Genomic DNA, 25298 nt, shown 5'->3' with positions numbered 1-25298 from the left:
TTCTCTTTTCTAGATTAAACCAATGTCCTGTCTGCTGGTTCTGATGGTTCAGGTGGACACTAAAAGATTTCATGGCACAATTAGAAGGAGAGCAGGGAGTTCTTCCAGTGTCCTGGCCAACATAGTTCCCTCAATCAATGCCACCTAAAAAGAGATTAACTCGGCATTCCTTTCATTGCTGTTTGTGTGATGTTGCTCAAGCAGAATGGGTGTCACGTTTGTCTACATAATGACAGCCACTACATTTTAAAAGTAATTCATTGCCTAAAATGTTTTGATGTGATAAGTCTGTATATAAATGCAAATATTATTATAAAACTGCACATTCTAAATTCTTCCCATCTTTGGCATCTCCCTGTGCAAAATTCTTCAGCTGAGAGAATGGGAAGACGATCTGTTCCTAACTCTATTTGCTGTAGATCTAAGTGCCGAAAGTTGAATTGGTTTCACGTCACTTCTTTTAAGAGTAGAATGGGCCTATACTCTCTGGAGTTTAGAAGAATGAGAGGTGATCTAATTGAAACATATAAAAATGTGAGGGGGCTTGACAGGGTAGATGCTGAGAGATTGTTTCCCCAGCTAGGGAGTCTAGAACTAGGGGGCATAGTCACAGGATAAGGGGTCAGCCATTCAAGACTGAGATGAGGAGGAATTTCTTCACGCAGAGAGTTGTGAATCTTTGGAATTCTCTACCCCAGAGGGCTGTGGATGCTGAATCATTAAATATATTCAAGGCTGAGATGAATAGATTTTTGGATTCTAGCAGAATCAAGGGATATGGGGATTGGGTGGGAAAGTGTAGTTGAGGTGGAAGATCAGCCATGATCTGATTGAATGGAGCAGGCTCGAGGTGCCGTATGGCCTACTCCTGCTCCTATTTCTTATGTAAGGGGGTGCCTAGTCTTCACTCGGTGCCTTTGCTCCATATCCTTCTCCACAACACAACACAGATTAAGTAGCAATGAACATTTCTCTATTTTTAATCTAAATGAGTTGAGGAATTAACACAACTTGATTTTCTCCCCAGGAATATATGGGCTCCCTCACAAAAATGGGAAACTGAAGGAAATCAACAAGTTTGATGCAGCCTTTTTTGGTGTCCACCCCAAGCAAGCACACACAATGGACCCCCAGCTCAGAATCTTATTGGAGACTGCATATGAAGCTATTGTAGATGGAGGTGTGCACAATCATCGTACCTTTTTTTGTGGAAATGTTTTTTCTAGGGTTGTAGAAATACTGCAGTATGTATACTAGAATAAAGCATTTCATTTTCAGTCCACAATTTGGACAGTAATTTAATATCAATTAAAAGAAATCCTGTTTTATTTAAAAATAAAGATTTGCAGGCTATGAATATTCACCTGAAGTCTATCTGTTGGTACTACAGAACTGTCTCCAAGGATATGTATTCTGGCTGCATATCTAATATTTTTTTTAAGATTCTCTTGGATTCTTGCATTTAATGGCCTAGCAACATTTATAGCCTTGAAATTAATGTGGTTGATTGTTTGTTTGACTTGTACCTAGAGGTCATTAGTTCCCTTGACTGGGACTGGCTTTTCTAAATTGGATTTCTTGTTAATTTTCAAGAGGGAGAGAAAAATGATGTGATCTGGCTAACCATACCACACTCGGGCTCCCTGTTAGTTTAGCAGATTGGCATTAATGGCATTTGTGGAAAACAGCAAGACTTAGCCCATCCTACCCTCCTGCTAAGAGTGAAAATGTCACAGCAAGCTGCCCATATTCAGTCTAAAAACTCTGTACAGAATACTAGGGTTGGAGCTTTGCACACCGCTTTTCCTCAATTTTGAACTCTCTCTCAGTCAGTGTCACTCCTTGAAACTGTATCTTTTGTCGCAGAGACTCAGGTATAGAGTTAACTATCACCTGCTGAAGCACTGTCATTAGTTCCTATATTAAGCCCTGGGAAGGCTTTGAGCTCGGCACCCCAGAGAAAAGTTCACATGTTCTCCAAGCAGCCACGGGAGTTAATTCTCTGAGAAATCTGACCCTGTCACAGTTGCTTTTGGTTACCATATGCCCTGTAATAAACATGCAAAAAAAAAGGTTTGGAAGTATTAGCAATGGGGAAGAAAAGCATAAGATAATTTATTAGCAATTATTAATGAATGCATTTTTTATCTCTAGACATATATTCTTCAGCCAAATGACTAACAGATTTTACAGACCTCCTCTCATGCCTCCTCCTTGGATCCTGCTCTCTTCATGTCACTTGGTTTGGCTGCCTAATGTGCCACTAGGACCCTCTTTCCCGCTCCCCTCCCCCACTCCCCCCGCATAGTTGCCAAAAGTGTGACAATTATAGAACACTGTTGTGTCCTGCTTTTGTGGTGAGAGACCGATAGTTGTCTCACTCTCTGAACTGTAGCTTCTCTCAACCTCTGAAACCAGCCTATTAGCAAGGTGCTGCATCCCTCTTGCACAGGTTAAACTCTCTGCAGTTTGACTTGTTGCATTGTATTTTTTGATGCAACTCCACTTTGATTCTAATGGAACTCGGAATTTTTCATGCGACTGTGCGCTTCTCTCTTCATTTTTGAATCGACCTATTTTTATGATTTTTGAAATGAGCCCGTTTACTTTATGTCTTCTTTAGGAATAAACCCTACTTCTCTGCGAGGCACCAATACTGGGGTTTGGATTGGAGTGAGTGGCATTGAGGCAGCTGAAGCCTTTAGTAGAGACCCAGAAGAGCTGCTAGGATACAGCATGACTGGCTGTCAACACGCCATGTTTGCAAACAGGCTATCATACTTTTTTGATTTTAAAGGTGAGGAACCTTCAATTAAAAATATAATTCATAGTAAATGTTATTTGGTATGTATTGTATCATTGTGTTTCACTCCTATGGTTGCCATTAGTTCTGTAAAATATCTTCTGATGGTTATACAAATGAGTAAGCTTTGTTGTGGGTTGGTTCCTGGCATTGTAAACTTACATTTCTCATTATTGCATAGCCTTTGATGGTACTGAATAAGTCTGCTGTAAATTGCATCAATTGAGCGAGGTAAAAGCAAAGGAACATACGAACGTACAAAATTGACGGGCAGGAAAAGACCAGCTGGTCCATGATGGCAGGAGCATCATGACTAGACAATTTCCTCCCCCCACCCCACCTCTCCCCTCACAGATATGTTGGAGGAATTCTATAAATAACTTGCTTTTTCATCTGGATTTTAGGTCCGAGTTCTGCTGTCGATACTGCCTGCTCATCCAGCTTGCTTGCACTGTCAAATGCCTTCCATGCAATCCGACACGGTCAGTGTGATGCTGCCATTGTAGGAGGAGTCAACCTCCTGCTAAAACCCAATACATCAGTACAATTTATGAAACTGGGTATGCTCAGTCCTAGTGGATTATGCAAGTCCTTTGATGCTTCAGGTAGGAGAACTAAAACATTGATATATTTCTGTGAGATTTTTTTTTCATTGAAGGCTTGGAATATGTTATTAACTGTTAACATTTAAAATATGATATTTAATTTTTCTTTTACATGAGAAATCCATTCATTGATTTCCTCTCGCAATTTAACTTTAAAATTGCGATTCTTCATTAATTATATTCTGCATATCTTAGGGGAACCGAAATGGGACAGTTGTACACAATTATCCATCTAAGCCGGTTTAAGTTGAACCATGTGACCTTACCTTCTACTGATATATGATGACACTTCCAGGGAACTATTTCCAGTTTTTCTTTTGCCATTCACTCCAATTGTATTGCATTTGCTAAATCCTTTAACATTCTACGTTATTGATTGTGCTTATGGTTCTAATTTATTATTTTGGCAAACCATTAACCATAAAGAAACCATTAAACATAAAGAATAGTTTTTTGTCTGTTTTCTCCTGAAAAGTACTCCTTGCTGGGGTATGACACCAGCATGCTCTCTGGTACCTATCCCACATGGCTGGTACTCACTGTTATGACTTGCATATGGAATCAGTGTGCTACTTAACTGTACAGACATTACAACTGAGCCCAATTCTGTCCTCACCCAATGTCCACACAGGAGCAATCCCAGCAGGAGTTTCTGGATTGTGATTAGAGCCTAAAACCTGGCCAATTGTTCTCTTTCTCCTCCCCCTGCCTCCCTAACTTAGGGTCACTGAGCCTGTTAGTAGCAACCCTATGGTTACCCTGATTAAAAACAATGACTATGTTGCCCAAGCACTCCTTATTCATGTGAGAGCCTTCACAGCGTGTTTGACTGAAAGCCATCACAACTGAGCCTGACTCATTTGGTGTTCACAGATGCACTTCCAGCAGGAGTGGCAGGATAGTTATCAGGTGCAGGAACTCTGATGGATTTTCCTCATCCCAATCTAGAAGCACTAAGGCTAATTGTAGCGCTCTTACCCCTCCTGAATTAACTCACTGAGCTATTTAAGGAGCCAATATGATTTGTTTTTAAAGGATAAAATAAAAATTGATGTATAAAAGTTCTTTCTCTCCCAAATCAAATTCTAATATTCAGTAGTGCTAATCATAGTATGTGAAACCTTAGAAAATGATCTAACTTAAATGACCTTTTAAAGTGTACTAAATGGAATTGTTTTTAAGACAGTCAAGTTTGCCATTCTTTCATAGCATTTTGTATGTACAGTATTAATATCAACACAAGACAATTAAGCATGTTTTTTCTAAGAGTAAATTGATTTTTATAAAGAATGAATATAACTTTTTATGACTTCTAAGTTTAAGAGTTAATGACACTGATAATCTCATTGGATTGAAGATATTGCATCTTGCCCAAAATATATGAAGTTATATTTGTTTATATTTCTAGGCGATGGATACTGTCGGTCTGAAGCTTCTGTGGTTGTTCTTTTGACCAAGAGATCAGCGGCCAAACGAGTTTATGCTACAGTGGTTAATGCAGGAAGCAACACTGATGGTTTTAAAGAACAAGGTGTGAAGTCGTCTAACATTTTATTGCATAATCAATTAGGGGAACAAAAGTTCAGATCTGTCAAATTTTGCACTGAGTGCTCAGCATAGCTCAGTCCTCTAAACCTTGCATTGAATTAATTTTCCTTTTAATTTAAAAACTGCCTAGTATACTTCAATTCTAGAAAAAGAAACCACACGTTTTTTGTAAGTATACAGCTACAGCAAAAATTCTGGAGGTACATAATATGTCACAAGCTTTGCTTGATCTGTGCTATACTGTGATGCCTGTAATATACTTCAAGTCTTGCCAATAAAGCATATTTCCAACTGGGAGGGGGGTTGTAGGAGGAGAGGAGGCTTACATGTATGACGTTAAAGGATTATAAAGCTCTTCAAATAATAATATAAAAATAAATCTAATTAGTTGAGTGAGGATCATCTCTGAAGCCTTGTAAGACAGTGATGCAATAGATAAATATGTATGTTCTATACAGCTATGGAAACACATTCATGAAAACAATGTCAGAAATCCCACTAGAATATCTTTCTAATAGTCAGGTACCTGTTTTTACTGAACTGATACTTTCTATATTTAGCAACAGGTCATGCAGCCTGGTGTTAATGTATGCCTTTCCTTGTCTATATACTGTTATTCATATGCCTTTGCAGTTGAGCTTTATTATACAAACAGTCCAACATATCTTAAGTAGTTGAAGTATCATGACAACTGTGCCAAGCAGCAGAATTCTGCCAGTCATGGTTTAAGTGTTATGAAAAATGGAAATAATGCAATTTGTCTTTAGCAATGAAAAATTATGATACAAAAATAAATTTTATTCGAGAATTTCGTGAATCCTAATCTTGATTTACCTTGAAGTTTTTATTTGTCCAAATAAAATGGACGTTGATTCCTATACAATTGGCGATGACTTTTATTGATGAATTGCAGTAAAACTGTAAAGTGGGAACGTTTCAACAGAAGAGACATCAAGTGACCTCTTGAGAGTACTGACATTTACTTGAGTGTTTTCCTAAGGAGTACAATTTCCCATTTACTAAAATTGATCTTTCACAAATTTTTGACACAGGCTTGCAATAAGATTAGCAGCTGAAAATGATGGACGGGGACCTTGAGGATTATGCTGAGCTACTAATAGGGTCCCTCAAAAGTGTTGACAGTCTTGTTTGCTTCCAGATGGGAAGATACATTAGCTACTAGGGCAAGCAGGAGAGCAAATCTAATCTACCTCACACGCTTCAGATCAGCTCCTTATGTGGAGTGGAGAAACTGGGACGTAAACAGCAGATTAAGATTCTGCTCTCAAGGTTGTTTTTCTTTGTCCCACCAACTCTTTTTGAGGGTGGAGGTATCTTTATCATCCCACTTTCCATAGTCAAATTCATCTGGTATTATAAGGCAGCAGTTCAGGTCTGGGAATGGTGGGAAGAAAACAAAAAAATTGGGATATTTTTGCAAGCCACCATCACAGGTGTGTATTCTATTTATAGGGTATCCTGTTGTTGAGAGTTCCATCTTTTAGATCATATATCCATAAACATATGAGATAATCCAATGGATATGAAGTGGTGCAGAGCATGTAGTGTTTATCTACAATAACACATTATTGTTGAACAATTGTAATGAGATTTTTGTTACTATGGTTTCTGCCTGCAGGTGTAACGTTCCCCTCTGGAGAAATGCAGGAGAAGTTAATGAAAGCGGTATATGATGAAGCAGGCATCCCAGCAGCTGATGTGGAATATATTGAAGCACATGGCACAGGAACCAAGGTCTGTCCATTTAGCCATCTTTGTATTGCACAACATAATTACATGACTTCATAACCTAAATTTCCTGTAGCATTCTGCCAATTTTTGGGCGGTAATCAGGGAGGGACAGAAAATGAAGTGAACGCCAGATCCCTGCTCACTTTAGCACCCACCCAATTTTCCACTGTCATTGCCAGAGGAAGCACCCACTTGCACAAGTAAATAAGACGCATAATGACATGGTGACATCATGGGGCTGATTTTCATTGATTACAATTGCTTTAATACCTGTCTGAATTCCAAGTGTAAATACCACTCAATTTTTCCATTCTAACCTTATTTGCATTATTATTCAGAATTCCTGGTGCAAACTCAGATGGGTTTATCACCATTGAGGAATCTTGTATATAAGTCAAATTTAATGGGCTGAAGACAAATAAAGGGGAATGTTACAAAGAGGGAGACAAAAATCTAGAAAATTTCTGGAGAGCATTAAAAAGCATCTCAACCCATCAGCAGCAAAGATACCTGGGAGTGGCTGTGGGAAACTACCATCTCAGGGTCTGGGTCAGTAGAGAAGCAGATGTTGAACTGTGCGATTTGCTAAAAAGACACCAGCAGCTACCATATGCAGTCATGATCAGCTGCAGCCTGAAACCTTGCAGGCATGCTGCAATGCTGATCTATGGGATGGTGGATTGGTGCAGAGAGCAACCTTTCTTGTACTTATCTTATACAGTATTACAACTTCAGCAGCCATCAAAAAGAAGGCCAGGTACTGGGCTTGCCCTCACTTGTCTGCAAGGCTCAAAAGGTAAGGGGGCTTAAGAAGTAGCAGGCCAAAATGAAGGGAAAGGGAACCTAAGTGCAGGCATGAATCTAACTAACGGCTGTTAAATGTTCAATTTTATAGGTTGGTGACCCACAGGAATTGAATGGAATTGCGAATGTTTTCTGCCAAATTGATCGCAAGCCATTATTGATAGGATCAACAAAATCAAACATGGGCCACCCAGAACCTGCATCGGGCTTGGCTGCTATAGCAAAGGTAAGTCACTATCTTTTTACCCATTGAATAGTTGAAGTGGATGGAAACGAATGTTCTCTATTATAGCAGCTGGAAAATGAGACTTTTTATAATTTGTGGGCTGTATGGAGAAATATACTTGAAAACAAGAACCACCCAGTTCTCTGGGAACTAGTTGACATTTTGAAAGAGGGCACAATAAGATATTCTATAAAACATTCATTTTATTTATCCATGAAAGGTGATAAAATTTATGAGCATTGGAATGTTACCATTTATATATAAAATAAACTTCATGCCCATATCAATCAGAACTGAAAATTTCTTGAGTGCACTTAAGTGAAAAGGTTGGTTCAGATTCCATACAAAATAAAAATAATATAGACTCTAAAAGTTGTGGGTGTATATATGTAAAAAGAGAAATATGCTGGGTGAGGAGGAGTGTGTTGGGGCTTTTATTTAACTTGAGAAAAGACTTAAAAATATGAACTTGGAACAGAAGTAAGAGTTGAACAGTAGTGTGATAGCATAACTCATTAAATATTCAACGCACTGCATGGTAAATTCCTGATCTCAGCTCTGCCATTTTTGGAGGTGTGCTGGGCTGAGGATAGTGGCTACACCTAAGGGAGAGAGGGAAAGTTACTAGTAACATCCAGTCAATGGCAGAGACCTGGGAAGAGAGAGCCCAAAAAACAGGAAGAGGGACCATCCTGCATATAGTACTGGAAAAAGTGAATTTAATCGTTTGTGAGAAATAATCAACAGAGCCACTATTTAATGATGGCTGAATAAGTCAACTTTTGTTTTTAGTTCATAGGTTTCTGTCATTTTCCAGGATTTTCTCAGGTGTTTTGGGGATCGGATTTTTCTATCAAAACTACTGATCATCAGTGTACCCTCTACCATTGATTTATCTACATATTAGGAGATTCTTAACCATGAGGTTAATTTTAATGGAAGTCTTGATTCCTTTCTCCCTTGCCAGATTGTACTATCTCTGGAACATGGCATATGGGCTCCCAATATCCACTACAATGCTCCCAATCCTGACGTTCCAGCTCTGCAGAATGGACGTATCCGGGTAGTAACTGAACCTATCCCAGTGACAGGTGGAATTGTGGGAGTTAATTCATTTGGATTTGGAGGTTCCAATGTTCATGTCATTCTGCGTCCCAATGGAAAAAGAGACCGTCCTCTAGTGCCCCTGGCTTTTCCACGTTTAGTCCAAGTATGTGGCCGAACACCTGAAGCCGTTGAAATACTGACTGAACAAAGCAGGCAACACAGCAATGATGTCAATTTTTTGAGCATGCTCAATGATATTTCTACAGCCCCTACTTCTGCAATGTTATACCGAGGTTACACACTAGTCGGAAGTGAAATGGATGCTAAAGAAGTGCAGCAAATTCAGCCTACTAGAAGACCACTTTGGTATATTTGTTCAGGTTGGTGCCTTAAAAACTATGTTGAATAGAGAGTAGATAGTAGTGGTGATACTGTTAGAATTGATAAGAATAACTAAGACATTTCAACATCTTGTAAATTATGTCACAATGTATGGTCACTTTTTAACCTTGGACTGTTCTTGGAAAAACTTTAAATTTTGACTTGTGGAAATGAAAATTGAAACTGTGGGATATAATTGGGAATTACCTGAATTTGATAGAAATGACTGTCACTAGGTTTGTAATTAACTCAAAATAATTTCTTTCAAAATATTATTAATGAGCTCAGACAGAACACCAATTTAAGTGCTGAAACAACAGTGGTGTTGATAAGAGGGCTGGGTACAGGTTAACTGTGTATCGTTTAGGCCTGGCAATCAAGCAGATTCAATGGAATCTAAACCAGACATGGAAAAAAAGCATTAATATCTTTATTTTGGTAAATATTAGGTCATTTTTTTAATTCTGAGTTTGATGTAAGACTGTAATTAAGACTTTCAGAGATACTCAACTGAATATTTGTTTCATCTAGCAGGCCATTTTTTGTTAGCCTGTAATAGTACATAATTTTCCAGCTGTGAAAGGTAGATATTAAGGGTAAGGAGGCATGCCTTCAGTGAAAACTACTTTGGCCCTCTACCCTTTTTAGGTCCTCCTGCTTGAAATGTTTTTTGTTAAGAACTCTATAAGTGGTTTGAGAAACCTCCATTTGAATGGTTTCCTTGCACCCTGATGGAGTAATGATGTTATATATATAATACAGGTGCAGGAGAGTTGCTCAGCTGATAATCAACCACAAATATAGTCAGCAAGCTGCTCTGTTGAATCAGTGAGGATCCAGTATCCTTTTTGTGCCTTGGCACCAATCAGAAGATATGAATAGTCTTGTATTTTATATCAACTGGGTGCTGTAGGGATGATATTTCTACCGATGTGATATTGTTCCCCCAGGCATGGGAGCTCAGTGGATTGGAATGGGTCGTATTCTGATGAAATTGGACATATTTCGTGAATCCATTCTGCGTTCTGACAAAGCACTAGAAGAGACTGGATTGAAAGTATCAGATCTCCTTATGAGCACTGATGACACAACATTTGATGATACTATTAATGCTTTTGTAGCCCTTGCTGCCATTCAGGTAAGAAACACTCTTGTTATTGCAAAAATATTGCAATTTTTAATTCTGGAGTTGACTTTATTTTATCATTCTACTTTTTACTACAGATTGCTCAATTAGATATGTTGAAGGCTATGGGTATGCAACCAGATGGTATTGTTGGGCACTCAGTGGGTGAGCTGGCATGTGGATATGCTGATAACTCACTGGCACATGAAGAAGCTATATTAGCAGCATATTGGAGAGGGCGATGCATCAAGGAGGCCAAGCTACCACCAGGGGCAATGGCTGCTGTTGGTAAGTGATTGGATAAACACCTCACGTCATAACCATTTTAAAAACAAAACTGTCGAAATCCCCTGATGGTTCAGCAAGTTTATCCAATGAGCAACTGAAGCATATAAACCAAGAAAGTCTCTGGTTGACCACTGTCAAATAGCTGATCTCAAACGGGGCATTGGTACAAATGGCTTCAGCATCCCTGGGTTAGGAAGAGCACAATTGGCCAGGGCTCTTGCTCTTGAACACTGTCCAATGGACCCTGCTGGAACAGCACAAGCATTGATGTTGGATAAGGACAGGATCAGGCTGGACTGTGATTCCCTCTGAGGTGACAGGCCTGCTGAGACTACTGTCAATACATACACATCAAGCATGACCACCTAGATGACCTGCAGCTATGTAATTGTACCCCAGCAAGGTATCAACAGCATCAAGAGGGGAGCAAATGGGAGATAACTGTTTCTTTAAAAAAAAATCTAATGAACTGAGAGAGATGTAGTTAAAAATAACCTGTTAAAACAATGAGATGGACAAGAAGTTAAATCCACTTTCTTAATAGAATAGAATTTGTGTTCAGGTTCAGGTTTAAAGATTTTTAAACTAAGGATGGAATGGTGTAACTGTTCATTACATATAAAAAATAAGGACTGTTTCAAATTTAGTCCCATCTCTCCTGGCTGTTGGGGTTCTATTTGAAATGAGTTTGAATGCTCTCCTTTAAATCGAGCCCAGATTGATGGTATGAAATCTCCTCTGCTGGCTGTAGAAGTCCCACATGAAATGAGCTTGGACAGTCTCAATCCAGTTCCTGGTGAGCATTGCAACAAAAAACTACTCACAATTCAGCATTTATTGATGCTGAATTATCAACCTCCATCAGAGAGCTCATATGATAGCTGGTATGAAAAATGGAAATGATCACATTTGTGCAGTAGGAGGTGTTCTTTTGAAATTGGGACTGAGGTACACTGTTAAGGTAAATGTTCAATGGACAATGTTCCAATCCCCAGCAGTAACATCCCTCATCTTGATGAGCATAAAACTCACAAAAGTGGAAGTAATCAAAAAAAATTGACTTGAACCAGCTCCTATTGTACAGAAGCCCAAAACAGGAAAGTTGTTCACAATTTGGCACAAATTGGGTGATAAAATCACACTAATGAGGTAGGGGAGGCTCCTCTGAGGTTGAGGTACCAACATATTGTTGGCCCAGATCAGAGGAAGCTTTAATCTGGATTTGGCCATATTTACACTATTCTTGACAAGGAAATGTCTGCTACTGATAATGGAGTGTCAAGTGGAAATGTTCCATTCCTCACACTAATATCCAGCACCTGGATAAGTTTTTTTTTAAATTTAGTAAGAAGATTTGTGAGAAATTTATGGAGGCAAGTTCCCAACATTTACAAAGAAAATGTGTTGATGAATGGGACAGTGCAAAGAAAGCTGCAAAAGCACTAATCAGATATGTTTTAGGAGGCTGTGTTTTGTACTTGAGTCCAACATATTTACAGAATCCAAATTAGTAGCCCAGTCACAATTACAATGTAGACTGTTAAGTATTTGGACAATTGAAAAGGAGCTCTTTCTGCAACATTTGGCTGTTAAAGCAGTTTAATTGCTCACATACTGTTCTTGGTGCATGTTCAGTTATGGATGAATTCAGGCCAACATATAGCAAAGTAAGCATGGGCTCACAGGAAAACATTTAGTATATAGGAAAAGCCTGATCGTGATCTGTGAGTATTAGCAATGCAAGGAAGAATAGAAAGTTGGAACATGTAACTAAATTAAAAATTATTGTAAAAACATAACTGAAAATTGTTTCAATATCTGACAGGTCTGACCTGGACGGAGTGTAAGGAGCAGTGTCCAGAAGGGGTGGTCCCTGCCTGCCACAATGCAGAAGATACTGTCACCATCTCTGGGCCACAGGTAAGAAACAGAATAACAATAGGTGGTAGTGAGGAGTCTGTACTGCATGTAAGGAAATTAATAATTTACGTCTAGGATATCTGTTCCAACTTTTAAAATAAACACAGGCCAGGGTCAAAGCTCCTTAGCATCTTGATGAGCTTCTCCAGTGAGTAGCTGAGCAATGCAGACCCTCCCCCCACCCTGCCCTCTAAGAAGGTTCCCAGTACTCAGCCAGGGGAGCACTTGTGGCTCTATAATGGCCTCAGTGTCCTTGGTTAGAGAGGGCTTCCTGCTCCTGATCACTATTCAACAAACTCTTCTGAAAGTGCAATGTTTGGACATCAGGTGGTGATAGGATCATTGTCAGTTGTGATTCTCCAGCAACTGAATGTCCTGACAGTACTCTCTATCAAGGCTCATGTATGAAGAAAGATTATTTTGTGACCTGAGAGCCTGTGGAACCATATCACTGCAAGGAATTTATACCTTCAGGAGGGATGGGGAGTTAATTGATGAGAAAAAAAGATCATTGAGTTTGAGAAACTCTTTAAGGTAATGAGCACACTACATATGGGTCATGTGAAGTTTCTGTCTCACATTCTGCGAGATGCAACATGAGCAGCAAAAGCAACATCCTTTGTAAACATTTGTACTCCCAGTATGATCACAAGATAAACATCGTTGAGGAAGGTCATTTGACCCATCTTAATTCATCCACCTCGAAAAAATCAAGTGCACCCATCACAACATCCAACTGCTTCCAATACTCTACCTGAAAGTTTTTCCAAGTGTTAATGACTTTGCATGAAGAACCTCTTGACATCAGTCCTAAATTTGCCTCTAGCTAGTTGATACTTCTGCCTTTCTCCTATTGTCATAGGTCAACTTGAAGGAAGGGATAGTTTAAACGTTGTTTGTGACAGTCTATTACACTATTCTTAAATACAAAATCCTAACACTTCCAATTCACAGGCTGGGTAAAAAAATAATGGCATTTTTATTTGCCATTATCTATCCTCAATGTTAATGAATCCATCCTCACAAAAATAAATGTCTATCTTATATAACATTTGACTGAGTCGTTTTAACTTCAGTGGTTTACAGACTTTAGTGGTTTAGTTCCCACGGTTGCATGTTGGAATCCAGCAAACCTCAGGCATTAATTTGAATGAGTGCTGTTTCTTTTCCTGCTACTTTGTTACCACTTCTTCCTAATAAATTGATTTTATTTTTGAGTTACTGGTTTGTCTTAATGTAATCTCGTTCTAGTATTTAGAGTTCATTTAACATAGGTAAATCTTTGTTAATGCATAGAGCCTTATTGTGGAAGGGGGCGATGAGACCCTTTTGGTAGATGAGTACAGAAGATTTGCAACAAAACCATGGAGGAGATGAGTCGTTTATTTATTCACTCTTAATGTTAGGGAATAATTCAGTTAAAAAAAAATCACGTAAAAATAAAAATGTAGTGTGTACATGTATATTATACTGGGACTAGGATGGAATGTTGGATCTGGCTTTGGGTAATGAAGCAGGACAAGTAAACAACCTGAAGGGAGGAGAACACTTAGAAAACTGTGATAAATAACATATTTAGGTTTGCATTGAAAATTAAAGGAAAAGACTAAGATGAAGGTGTTGGACTGAAAATTAACCAATTTCAATGGGATGAAAGGGGACCTTGCCCAGATTAATTGGTTGGACTAGCAGTGGGAGCTATTTTAAATATGAGATGGATCAAGTACAGATTAAACATATTCAGATCTAAAGTGGGTGTGCCAAATGCTGTGATTCCATGGATAAAGAGACTGACTGGTGCAAAAGTGAGGTTTTTAAACAGTTAACTGATAAACATATGAAGAAGAAATATAGGAAGATAATACAAAGGGAATATGGAGAATGTTGTACATTGTCATTTTTCAGAAGGGGTTTGATGAGATGTCACATAAGAAACTTGCTACGAAGATTGAGGTGCATGGATAGAGGGATTGTTGGAGGATGGAAAGCAGAGAGTCAGAATAAATGGATGTTTTTTGGATTGGTCAGGTGTAGGTATTGGTACGTCCCAGGGATCTACACTGTCATCTCTTGTGTTCCGTTTATATAAATGATTTGGACATAGGCACAAGAGGAATGATATTGAAGTTTGCTGATGCCAAATTTGAAGAGGAGGTAAAATGTGAGGAAGAATTCAGGAGCACATAAGATTGATTAGTGGAGTGGGCAGATAGGCAGCAAGTACAGTTTAGCGTAGATGATTGTGAAGTAGTCCATATTGGGGGGAAAAGAACAGTGAAAGGATGTGTACTCTAAGCAGTAAGATTCTTAGCAGAGTGGTGGGACAGAGAGATCTATGGGTTTGGATGCATAGAAAGTGAAGGGAGAAAAGGCAAATGGAATTCTGGGTTTAATATATATATATATATATATATATATATATATATGAGGCTGTTTTGAATATAAAAGCAAGGCGGTAGTGATGTTGAATTTATACAGTTGGACTATTACTTGCAATTCTAAACAGTCCACTATAGGAAGAATGTTAACCTTGACATAATGAGCTGATTGATCACTTTCTGAGCTGTAAATTGTATGATTCTATTTTATTTCCATGTTAGGAAGCTGTGATTAAATTTGTGGCTAAACTGAAGGAGAATGGAGTCTTCGCAAAACAAGTTCGCAGTGCAGGAGTCGCGTTCCACTCTTACTACATGGCTTCCATTGTCCCAACACTTCTAAATGCACTGCAGAAGGTATGGCTGTAATCTTGTTGGATAATTCTTTGAAGAAGCAACAGAAAGACTGTACAAGGCCAATGCAGTGGATGTGGTATATGTTGACTTTCAGAAGGCCTCCGATAAGGTGCCACATAAGCGACTTATGACATAAGTCAGGGCATGTAGTCAGGGGCCAGGTAGCAGAATGGATTGAAGGATGGCTATAAAACGGAAAAGAGAGGGTAGGAGTAAAGGGAAGTTTCTCGGACTAGCAGAAAATGGGAAGTAGTGTCCGCAGGGATCTGTGCTGGGGCCACTGTTGTTTACCATATACATCAATGGTAATGATTTGGACTCAGGAATTGGAGGTATGATGTGAAAATTTGCAGATGATACCAAATTGAGGGGCATAGCTAATAATGTGGAAGACTGCACCAAAATACAGGTAGACATAACAGGCTTGCAGAGTGGGTGGATAATGCAAATGAAAGTCAATGTAGCAAAGTGTGAGGTGGTTCATTTTGGTAGGAGGAAAATGGAGACCACTTATTCCTTGCAAGGTAAGATACTAAATGGGGTAGAAGAGCAAAGAGATCTGGGAATAAGGATACATAAATCACTAAAATTAGCAATACTAGTTGATAAAGCCGTAAAGAGTGCAAACAAAGTACTGGGGTTCACTTCTAGAGGAACATAATACAAAAACAGGGAGGTGATCTTAAATTTATATAAATTTAGACCAACACTTGGAGTTCTGTGCACAGTTCTGGTCTCTATACTACAAAAAGGATATTTAAGCACTGGAGAAAGTACAGAAAAGATTTACAAATTATGTGACCAGAATTGAGAGAATCCAACTATCAGGAAAGATTAAGCAGGCTACGGCTCTTTTCTCTGGAAAAGAGGAAACCTGATAGTGGCCATTTAAAATTATGAAGGGGTTAGATAGGGTGGACGTGGAGAAACTGTTTTGAGTCCAGAATGAGTGGACATAAATATAAGATAGCCACTAACAGATCAAATTAGAATTTAGGAGGAATTTCTGTACGCAGAGAGTGGTGAGAACGTGAAACGTTGAGTGGTTGAAGCAGACAGCATTGACACATTTAAAGGGAGGCTTGATGTATACATGAAGGAGAAGAGACTCGAGGGATATGGGGGCAGAGTGGGAAGAGGTAATTAGAGTGGGAGAAGGCTTGTGTGGAGTATAAACACCAGCATAGACCATTTGGGCCGAATGGCCTGTTTCTGTGCTGTAGATTCTATGTAATTCTATGTAAATCTTGCATCAGTCCTAAATTTGCATGTAATGAAATATTTGCATGTAATGAAATATTTGCAGGATGTACTGCTGGGATGTCATATTTTGTTTATAGGACATATGCCTTGTAGCAATTTTGGATCAATATAGATGTCACAATATATGCATACAGTTACAGACCTATTGACGTAGTTTGTAAATTCAGATGGAACTAGGATCAGTAAGAATAAATTGAATGTTGATGCTGTTAGCTAAGCGGTTAGACACTGTTGTTCTCAAAATTGCTAATGAAATATAAAGTTTTATGTCAAATGGTTCTTCCAGGCGTATTTTGAGTTATCCATCAGAAATTATTTTCCCGTAAATTTTGGATAATCGAGTGCCTATTGTATTACGTACTGATTCTGTATCATATTTTTCCTTCTGCACACCTTTCCCTTTTCCTGACAGGTTATAACTGATCCCAAACCTCGTTCTGCTCGCTGGATCAGTACATCAATCCCAGAGTCCAAATGGGACAGTGACCTGGCTAAATACTCCTCTGCTGAGTATCACGTCAACAACCTGGTGAGCCCAGTCCTGTTTCAGGAAGGACTGCAGCATATTCCAGATAACGCTATTGTGGTTGAGATTTCTGCTCATGCCCTGCTTCAGGTATCTGCCTTTCTCTTTTACTTCAGAGTGCATGGACAGTTGACTTTATGGAAGGTCCCACTGTGTGCGCTGCTTTAAGGTGCAGCCTGCAAGAGAAGAGAGAATTTCACTTAATACATATTCGTTTCAAAGCATATGTATGTTTCCATGAGCATTAAACTGCTTGGTAACAAGGAAAATGTTTATTGGAGAGAATATATCAACGTTGTCACAGAATATTGTAGTTTTGTTTCTCTGTATTAGTTATGCAGATCTGCACCTCTGGATTTGACAACTGTAGTGCCTGATAATGTATTCACAGTAGCTTCACATACTTAAGTATTTTAATGGTGTTTTTATAATGTCCACAAAACCTGAGAGTTTTGACACTGCCACAAAGCCTTATTTGGAGTTGTTGCCTTTTCCAGAACATGACTGAGAATCAAAGCACTAAAACCATATTGGCACCAAAGTTGTTTAATCCCTCTAATTTATTACTATTAGTCTTTAAAATCTCACTGGACTAATTATTTTTCAAATTATTGACACTTTGAGGAAAAGTACAAAAGCAGGTGTAAAAAATAAGTGGATTCTTCACTTTTAGATGGTGGGAATGGGGAATTATAGGAAGTTACTTGTCATTGCTGAACATGAGCTTCAGTGTATAAGGTTAAAAATTGTAAACACAACTCATGATGAGTAATTTTGCTCTTTACTTCAGGCTGTTCTGAAACGAAGTTTGAAACAATCCTGCCTTATATTACCGTTGATGAAGCGAGGACACAGCAATAACCTGGAGTATTTCTTAATGCACATTGGCAAAATCTACTCAAGTGGGTAAGTGAGGGGAAAGAGCTTTCAAATTTGTGTATGAACAAATGCAAATTATTTGTATGACTTTCTGCTCACAAGCCACAGTAAGAAGCCTGGGTTTTCTGCTGCCGCATGTCAATTGAATAGCCAGTCGTGAAAAGTGGGTGGGAGGTGATGTTTGCTACTATGCAGCTACTTTCAGTTTTGACAATAGGATTGAGTGGGCTGCATGTTATATGATCGCTATTAATGCGGCTCCATTATTGGCTTTCAGTGGGAGCCTGACTGATAGTTTCCTTTCAACTTGAGCTTCCTGTGACAGCTCCACCTGCTGGATTATTTACAAAATAAGCAGCTTCTGATTATGGTGGGCAAAATGGAGATCAAATAGGGTGAAGAGCCAAGATCTTTGGAGCAGGATACCACGAAGGGTAAAAAGAGTATGAGAAAAGGCAAAGTAAATCAAGAGGTAGTGATTTGATGATACCAAACACGGCCTTTAAAACCCCGCAGATTATAGGATGACTGAGGGCAGCATTGTAGCCTGCCTGCAAGGAGATACTACCAAGTTTTGGGCTACAGCTAACTATGGTGAGGGTAAGGAGTTCCACAGCTGAACACGAGGCAGGATAAAGAGATCCACGGCTACCTACAGTCTTGGGGTCCCCGGAAAGAGCAAGTAGAGAGTAGGAAATAATGTGATGATTCCTGATTTTGATACAGCGAGGATGCATAGAAGAGAAAGATGTGGGCTGATGTACTTGGAGGAACGAGAGGAAAATTCAGAGAAGTAAATAATATTGATACAACAGATGGAAAAATGGCTGAGAGGGAGAATGAGGGCTACAGCTGAAGGAAGAATCAGGTATCAAAAAGATGAGCTGTTCCTTGTATGCTGTGAGAGCAAGGTGTTAGAGCCTACCCAGTTATAGGAATACCCAGTTATAGGAACAGTATTTCAGCCTTGGATGAATTTGGGCTTTGTAGCCGGTTGCGAATTATTGAAGGCAAAATAAATGTTCAGCAAGAAAAAGGAAATCAAATTTCTTGGAGGCAACTCCCTCGGTGGAAGACATGTGGAAGTTCTATTTCAGATCATAGGAGAAGGAAATACAGTGATACAAAAGAAGTGTGCTATTAAAAATACAGTAATTCCATTTATATTTGGCACCATTTAAAAAAAACCTATCTGAGGAGTTTCCCAAAGACACCATACCACAGGTGGTGATGTGGAAATTAAGAACTGGCAGGGAGTTGGCATTTATAATGATCTGAATGGTAGGATAATGTGGCCCGGATTTTCCACCTCTGTATTCTGGTTGCATGGCAGGAGCACATTTCAGGACATTGCATGCCCCAGCCCATGATTTTCTGTCTGTTGATTTTAATATCCTGGGCTAGGAGTGCAGAATTTCCCAATTATGCATTCCTGGTGTGCACCAGCATTTCTGAAACAGGAAATCTGAGCCTTTGCATGCAACTAAAAATAGCATCTCTGATTAATACAAGTCAAAAAAAAATTTGCAATATTCAGTTCAAGTTTTGATTTTAAAATGACCAAATCTCTACCTGTCTTTACTTTCCATAATAACGCAGGGAATCCGTCTGGGCCTGACTCTTAGATAAAGCAAGTCAGTTCCCAGCAAATTGCTTCTCCTTACTGACAGATGCTGCTTAAACTGGTTCTACGAGTAGGTGTGATGAGATCTTAAATTAATGATATTACATGGTAATAAACATAATGGCATAAAAAATCATTAAATATTTATGTGCTGTTTTGAAATGACAGAGTGAACCTGGACTCCAACAAATTATACCCACCTGTGGAGTATCCCAGCCCTGTTGGAACCTCCTTAATTTCCCCCTTCATCATTTGGGACCACAGCAAGATCTGGGACATACCCACGGTAGAGCACTTTTCCTCAGGTTCTGGAGGCTTGACATCTGCCGCTGTGTTTAATATTGGTAAGTTGTTGCTCAGTCAGAAACCTCCTAGATAAATGCAATAAATCACCTGCATTGCCGAGTACTGATACCATTAAACACATCTGTTTTCTCTTTGCAGCTTTCAGTACATGCAGATATTTTTAAAACCTGTAGGCCCCGATATTTTGGGGAGGCGGAGAGGGACTTTTAGCGGCCGGGAAACCTGGACATTCGGGGAACGCGGAGGTCCTGCCAAATTTAATGGCAGAACCTCATTTGAATTTTTTCTCTCCGTTTCCCGCCCAGCAGCCAGCCAAATTGAGAGGTTGGTTGGCTGTCAGGTGGGAAGGCCTGCGATAGAAGGCCGCAGCCGGGGACTGGAGAGGTGGGAGGGAGGGAGAGATCGCGGGGCGGAAGGGTGGGAGAAGATCGCAGGTTGGCATCGGATCGTGGGAGGGTCAGCTTGGAGACTGTGGGGAGGGGGTCGGCCTGGAGGTCGCAGGGTGGAGAGATCGTGGGGGGGGGGTCGACAGATCCACAGGAGGGCGGCCGATCGCGGCTGGTCAGCTTAAGGGGCCCGGGTGAAGCACTCCTGCTCCTCTTGGCCCACAAGCAATGCTCTAAAAAGCACTAACCTTCTGAACCTGACAGTTCTTGCCTGCCTTTAGCTGCCGGGTTTCCCAAGCCCTGGGAAACCTGGCCCAAAGCTGTTAAATCTAAATGGCTGCTAATATCTGATGCACTGAGCCGTATTTAAATATTATAATTACTGACCCGTCTCTCAAGAGCAGGTTACTTCCCCCCCCCCCCCCCCAGTTAAACCGGAAGTAAGTTCATTCATGGCAGGTTGGGGTCGGGTTTCACCTTTTAAAAAAATTAAACCCCCCCCCCCCCCTCTAATGCAGCATCGCTCTCCTGCCTATTCTGGGGAGTTAAAATTCCCCCTGTAATATCTGGAAAATAAATCATCTTCCGATTAATTAAAATGTAATTTAATTTCTATAACTGGGTAGTCTTTAAGTCTGTTTTGATTTCTTGCTTATTTGTTTCCCCCCTCAGATATAAACCCTGAATCTCCTGACCATTATTTAGTCGATCACAGCATTGATGGGAGAGTACTGTATCCAGCCACTGGATATCTAGTTCTCGCCTGGCGAGCGCTGTTACGATTTCTTGGAGCTGTAATGGAAAAGACACCTGTAATATTTGAAGATATTATCATACACAGGGCAACAATCCTACCAAAAACAGGTACCAGGTTCAAAATGTTATCAGGTGTGGTTTTAGATGTGTTCATGTTCAGCCCTCTCTCTGGATGAAAGGCCTTGCACTGCTGCTGTGTGAGGCTGTGTTCGAACTTTGCCCTTTTAACTGGGATGAAATTCATCCATAATTAGGTTCTGAGTTTCAGCTGCTAAGACATTCCATGCATTTTTATTCTAATTTACAACAGAAATAGGACAACAGCACAAACGGTGGCACTATTCGGGAATAGAAAAAAATTGAATTTCAAATTTATGGAGAATTTTGCGAGTATGTCTTAAGACATGAAATGCTAATTTTTTTGAGTGGTGTAATGTTCAAAAGTGAAAACACTAATCTAGGCTTCCAAGACTTTAGAAAAATGCAATTTGCATTTCTTGTCCTGCATTGTATCTTCTATCTCGTATCCAATTGTTAAAAAATTAACATTTCTTGTCAGTTGTGCAGCATGAAATATGGAAATTGCTAATAACAAAAGAATATTTCTGGTACAAAGTTTTTAACTCCCTCCCCCCACCGTCTACAGTTCTACAATGTTGCATCTCATGAGCTGTTTCAACAGTTACCTATTCTTATCTTCAGCTACTACCTGTGCTGCCAGGAGACAGAGATAAGTGGAGAGAGTGTAAACTCAGTGAGAAGAAAGGGCCACGAGGCAAAAGAGCAAAAGAGATGTTTCATGGGGCTATTTTGTTTCATTTCTAAAACACTAAGCATTAACTATATACACCAGTTTTAAAAAAGCTACATGATCTGAAGCTTATTTATATTGGGTGAGATTTTTAAAATTAATTTTAGCAAAATCCTGTTTTGCACTTGCACCTTTTTTTTGCTAAAATTATAGGTATTTTACCTTTGTTATTCTTTTGTTTGTTTGAGAATTAAATGTCCATTGTGAATACCACCCTTGATTTTTTTTTTGATCTTGTACTTCTCTCAAGGCTCTGTACAGCTTGCAGTGCAGCTGTTGCCATCATCAAATAGATTTGAGGTTTCAGAGAACAACAGCCTGGTTGTTAGTGGTAAGTCACATTTGTTAAAGCTTTTCTTCTGATGGAATGGTATAGGTTTTGGCTGTTGCTTTTTAACCCTGTAGTTATTAGAACAAGTCCAAAGGCTTCTTGTAAACTCAAAAAATGCCAGCAATGGTGTCATATTTTTCCCTGTTCCAATAAGTGAGCTGACTTATGAAAATGGAGACTCTTATCTCAATTGTAGATGAATAAGCACATGCGCTTCACTCAGTAGCAAACATGTCCCCTTGCAGGACAGCAGGGGTTCCTACTTAAGACATTGACTCTCTCAATGGTGTACAGTTCCCAGTTGGAGGTCACTCTTCAGTACCTCACAAAAGTGGCCATTATTCTTGTGAAAGCATTGATGGTGAGTGTGGCAAGTGATCTGAATGTTGAAGATATGATGGGTGAGCATATTTCTGTCCTCACTGGCAGTCCACACCTTTCCTGTATGGGTCATTCATAGAATAAGGTTTATAAGATCATAGACCTTATTCTATGATCAGGAATAAGAACCCCAGGTTTTCCCTTCCCTAATCGTCAGGCATTACCACCAATTCCAGCACATCAATTGCTGCCCTGGCTGAGATTAGCTAACTAACACAAACTGAGGGTTTAACCTGGGATCTTCCTGGATTAAGGCTTAGAGACAGAGGGGCAGATTTTAACTTTCACCACCAGGCGGTAAAAGGGCGGTAGCGGATCAGCTATCCATTAACCACCGCGGGATGTATAATGGGCGGTCAATCTGTTGCCACCAGTTTACTCACTGGCGGTGAAGTTTAAAATCTACCCCAGATACTTTACCTCTGTGCTATCCTTTGAGTCTTGCTGTTGAGAACCTACCTCTCTTTAGTGTAGTGATGACTCACTTATTTCAAATGGAGGTTTTTAGTTTGAATTTGAAAGTAGTACCTGCGATGTAAGACAAGATTATTAATTTAATAACAAAGGCTTTATAAACTGCAATGAATTATGTAACTAGGCCTGCTCCATTACCACATGGTCATTTTTTTTCCCCCTGAATCAATGTTTCTATAATTTATGACCTGGTTCATATTTATATAGAGAGAAATAGCTGGCTGTGAAGCTTGAAGGTCATTTGCTATTTGCTCGTGGGTTGGTTTGCAGTCAGTTTGTGCCCAAATGATAAGTCCCAATGAGGGACAACCATATAACTTTAGTAATCCTTTTCTAAACTTCTGTTACTTGTATCACACGCTGTGTACTTATTTAGACAAAATGGAATTGTTTTATTAAGAGTCATTTGTGAATATATTTTCTTGTAATAAGAAAAGCAATGCTTAACAGAGTTGTAATTAAAAATATTGAATTTGTGTCCCAAGGGTATAAGAACACACAGAGGATTAAATTGGGCCGCGTAGCGCCTGTTGTGCAGGCGCTCCGCTGACTCCAAGGAACCAAAATGGCGCCCAAGCTCCACGTGCACACTTTCAGTGTGACGTGTGCAGGACGCCATATTTGTAAAGGCATTTGCGCACGCTCACTTAATGAACGCCGGCAGCATGTAAAGTAGAGAGATTATGCGGTAGATTAGTGTGCAACGCTGACTTAAAGGGACAGATACGTTTTTGGAACTCCATGCTCCAGCCAACACACTGTCTTAACCTCGTACAGCTGAACAGGTCTTAAATGGCCTGGATGACCCCCCACCATTGCTATTTAAAGGGATCATGTAGGAGTTACAGGTTAGTTGCTGGATTATTGCTTCTGGCTGCTGATGCATTTGTATCTGTTTCTGGAGGTCTCCTATACTTGGATACTAGGACGATAGCCTAAAAATTAGAGCCAGGACTTTCAGGAGTAAAGTTAGGAAATGCTTCTACAGCAAAGGATGATAGAATTTGGAACTCTTCTTCTGCAAATGGCAGTTGATGCTAGCTCAGTTGTCAACTTTAAATCTGAGATTGATAGATTTTTGTTAACCAAAGGTATTAAGGGATATGGGTCTAAGGCGGGTATATGGAGTTAGGTCACAGATCAGCCATGATCTCATTGAATGGCGGAACAGGCTCAAGGGGCTAAATGGCCTAATCATGTTCCTATGATAAATTTTCAGTACTCTACAGGGAGTGGGCTGACTAACTGACAGGCAACAGCAAGGGCACCGGTGGATTGGCACCGGTGGATTGGCAGGGGTGGGACAGGAATGTTGTCATCCTGAGAGATGACAGCAGGTTCATGTTTCATGGAGCCACTGCCACTTGCTACCTCCTGTTATGCACCACCTTTTCCTGTAAGAAAGCGGGAAGCGTGTTGGTGAGTATCCTGCAAGATGTTTGGGTGATGTGGCTGTCATGATTGAATAGCTGCTAGTGTGTGTGACCTGTGAGGTGTGAGGGTGAGATGAAGCATCTGATTGGAAGAGTTGAGTACTGATTGAAAGAGTATGTGGGTGACAGAGGGGGGTGGGGGTGTAGGGCGTGGAGCAGTGGATGTGGCTAGTGGCGCAGTATGCCACTTGACAGTTGAACTCACGCACCTTGACCACTCGTGTTAAATCATTGCACTTCTTCCTGCATCTATGTTCGTGGTGCTACGCTCCTGGCATTTACCTCGTCCCCTACTGCCTCCGACTGCCTCTTGAGCATATGTCTGAAGGGCCATTTGCCCCTTTGCGGATATCGGATGCCCCTCCTTCTGTCCACCTCTTGCACCAAGGCCTCTAGTGCATCAGAAGAGAACCTTGGTGCACGCTCTCTCGCAGGCCTGGTACAAACACAGATCGGCAGATTGCTGGGATCTGCCATGCAGATTGGAGGATGTGGGATGTGATTGTGAGCAAACTTTATTCGAAGTTTTGAGAGAACTCAACAGTTCGTGAACATAAGGACGGGACCTGCATCTGTGTTTCAAGAAGGAAGGGAGAGAGAAAACTGGGAACTACAGGCCAGTTAGCCTGACATGCTGGAATCCATTATTAAGGAAGTGGTAACGGGTTACTTAAATCATAATATGATTAGGCAGAGTCAACATGATTTTATGAAAGGGAAATCATGTTTGACAAATTTATTAGTCTTTTGAGGATGTAACTAGCAGGGTAGATAAAGGGGAACCAGTGGATGTGGTATGTATGTAGTAGTATGTATGTATGTAGTAGTAGTGGATGTAGGATTTTCAAAAGGCATTCGATAAGGTGCCACATAAAAGGTTGTTACACAAGATA

General features: G+C 40.0%; 1 protein-coding gene across 1 annotated transcript in view; it reads left to right on the top strand.

Moving 5' to 3' along the window:
* Positions 1-25298, top strand: part of fasn (fatty acid synthase) — an 84980-nt gene that overhangs the window by 13375 nt on the left and 46307 nt on the right. The window contains exons 3-18 of the mRNA XM_068004162.1: positions 1028-1180; positions 2624-2797; positions 3208-3408; positions 4817-4939; positions 6596-6711; positions 7604-7738; positions 8706-9165; positions 10117-10304; positions 10391-10580; positions 12406-12500; positions 15101-15235; positions 16911-17114; positions 17815-17930; positions 19696-19871; positions 20892-21083; positions 22037-22117. Of these exons, the coding sequence (XP_067860263.1) occupies positions 1028-1180; positions 2624-2797; positions 3208-3408; positions 4817-4939; positions 6596-6711; positions 7604-7738; positions 8706-9165; positions 10117-10304; positions 10391-10580; positions 12406-12500; positions 15101-15235; positions 16911-17114; positions 17815-17930; positions 19696-19871; positions 20892-21083; positions 22037-22117 (2739 nt within the window). The remainder of the gene's footprint in view (positions 1-1027; positions 1181-2623; positions 2798-3207; positions 3409-4816; positions 4940-6595; positions 6712-7603; positions 7739-8705; positions 9166-10116; positions 10305-10390; positions 10581-12405; positions 12501-15100; positions 15236-16910; positions 17115-17814; positions 17931-19695; positions 19872-20891; positions 21084-22036; positions 22118-25298) is intronic.

The sequence above is a fragment of the Heptranchias perlo genome, chromosome 23, assembly GCF_035084215.1.
Source record: "Heptranchias perlo isolate sHepPer1 chromosome 23, sHepPer1.hap1, whole genome shotgun sequence".
Lineage (NCBI taxonomy): Eukaryota > Metazoa > Chordata > Chondrichthyes > Hexanchiformes > Hexanchidae > Heptranchias > Heptranchias perlo.
This window is presented reverse-complemented; position numbering and strand designations above follow the sequence as displayed.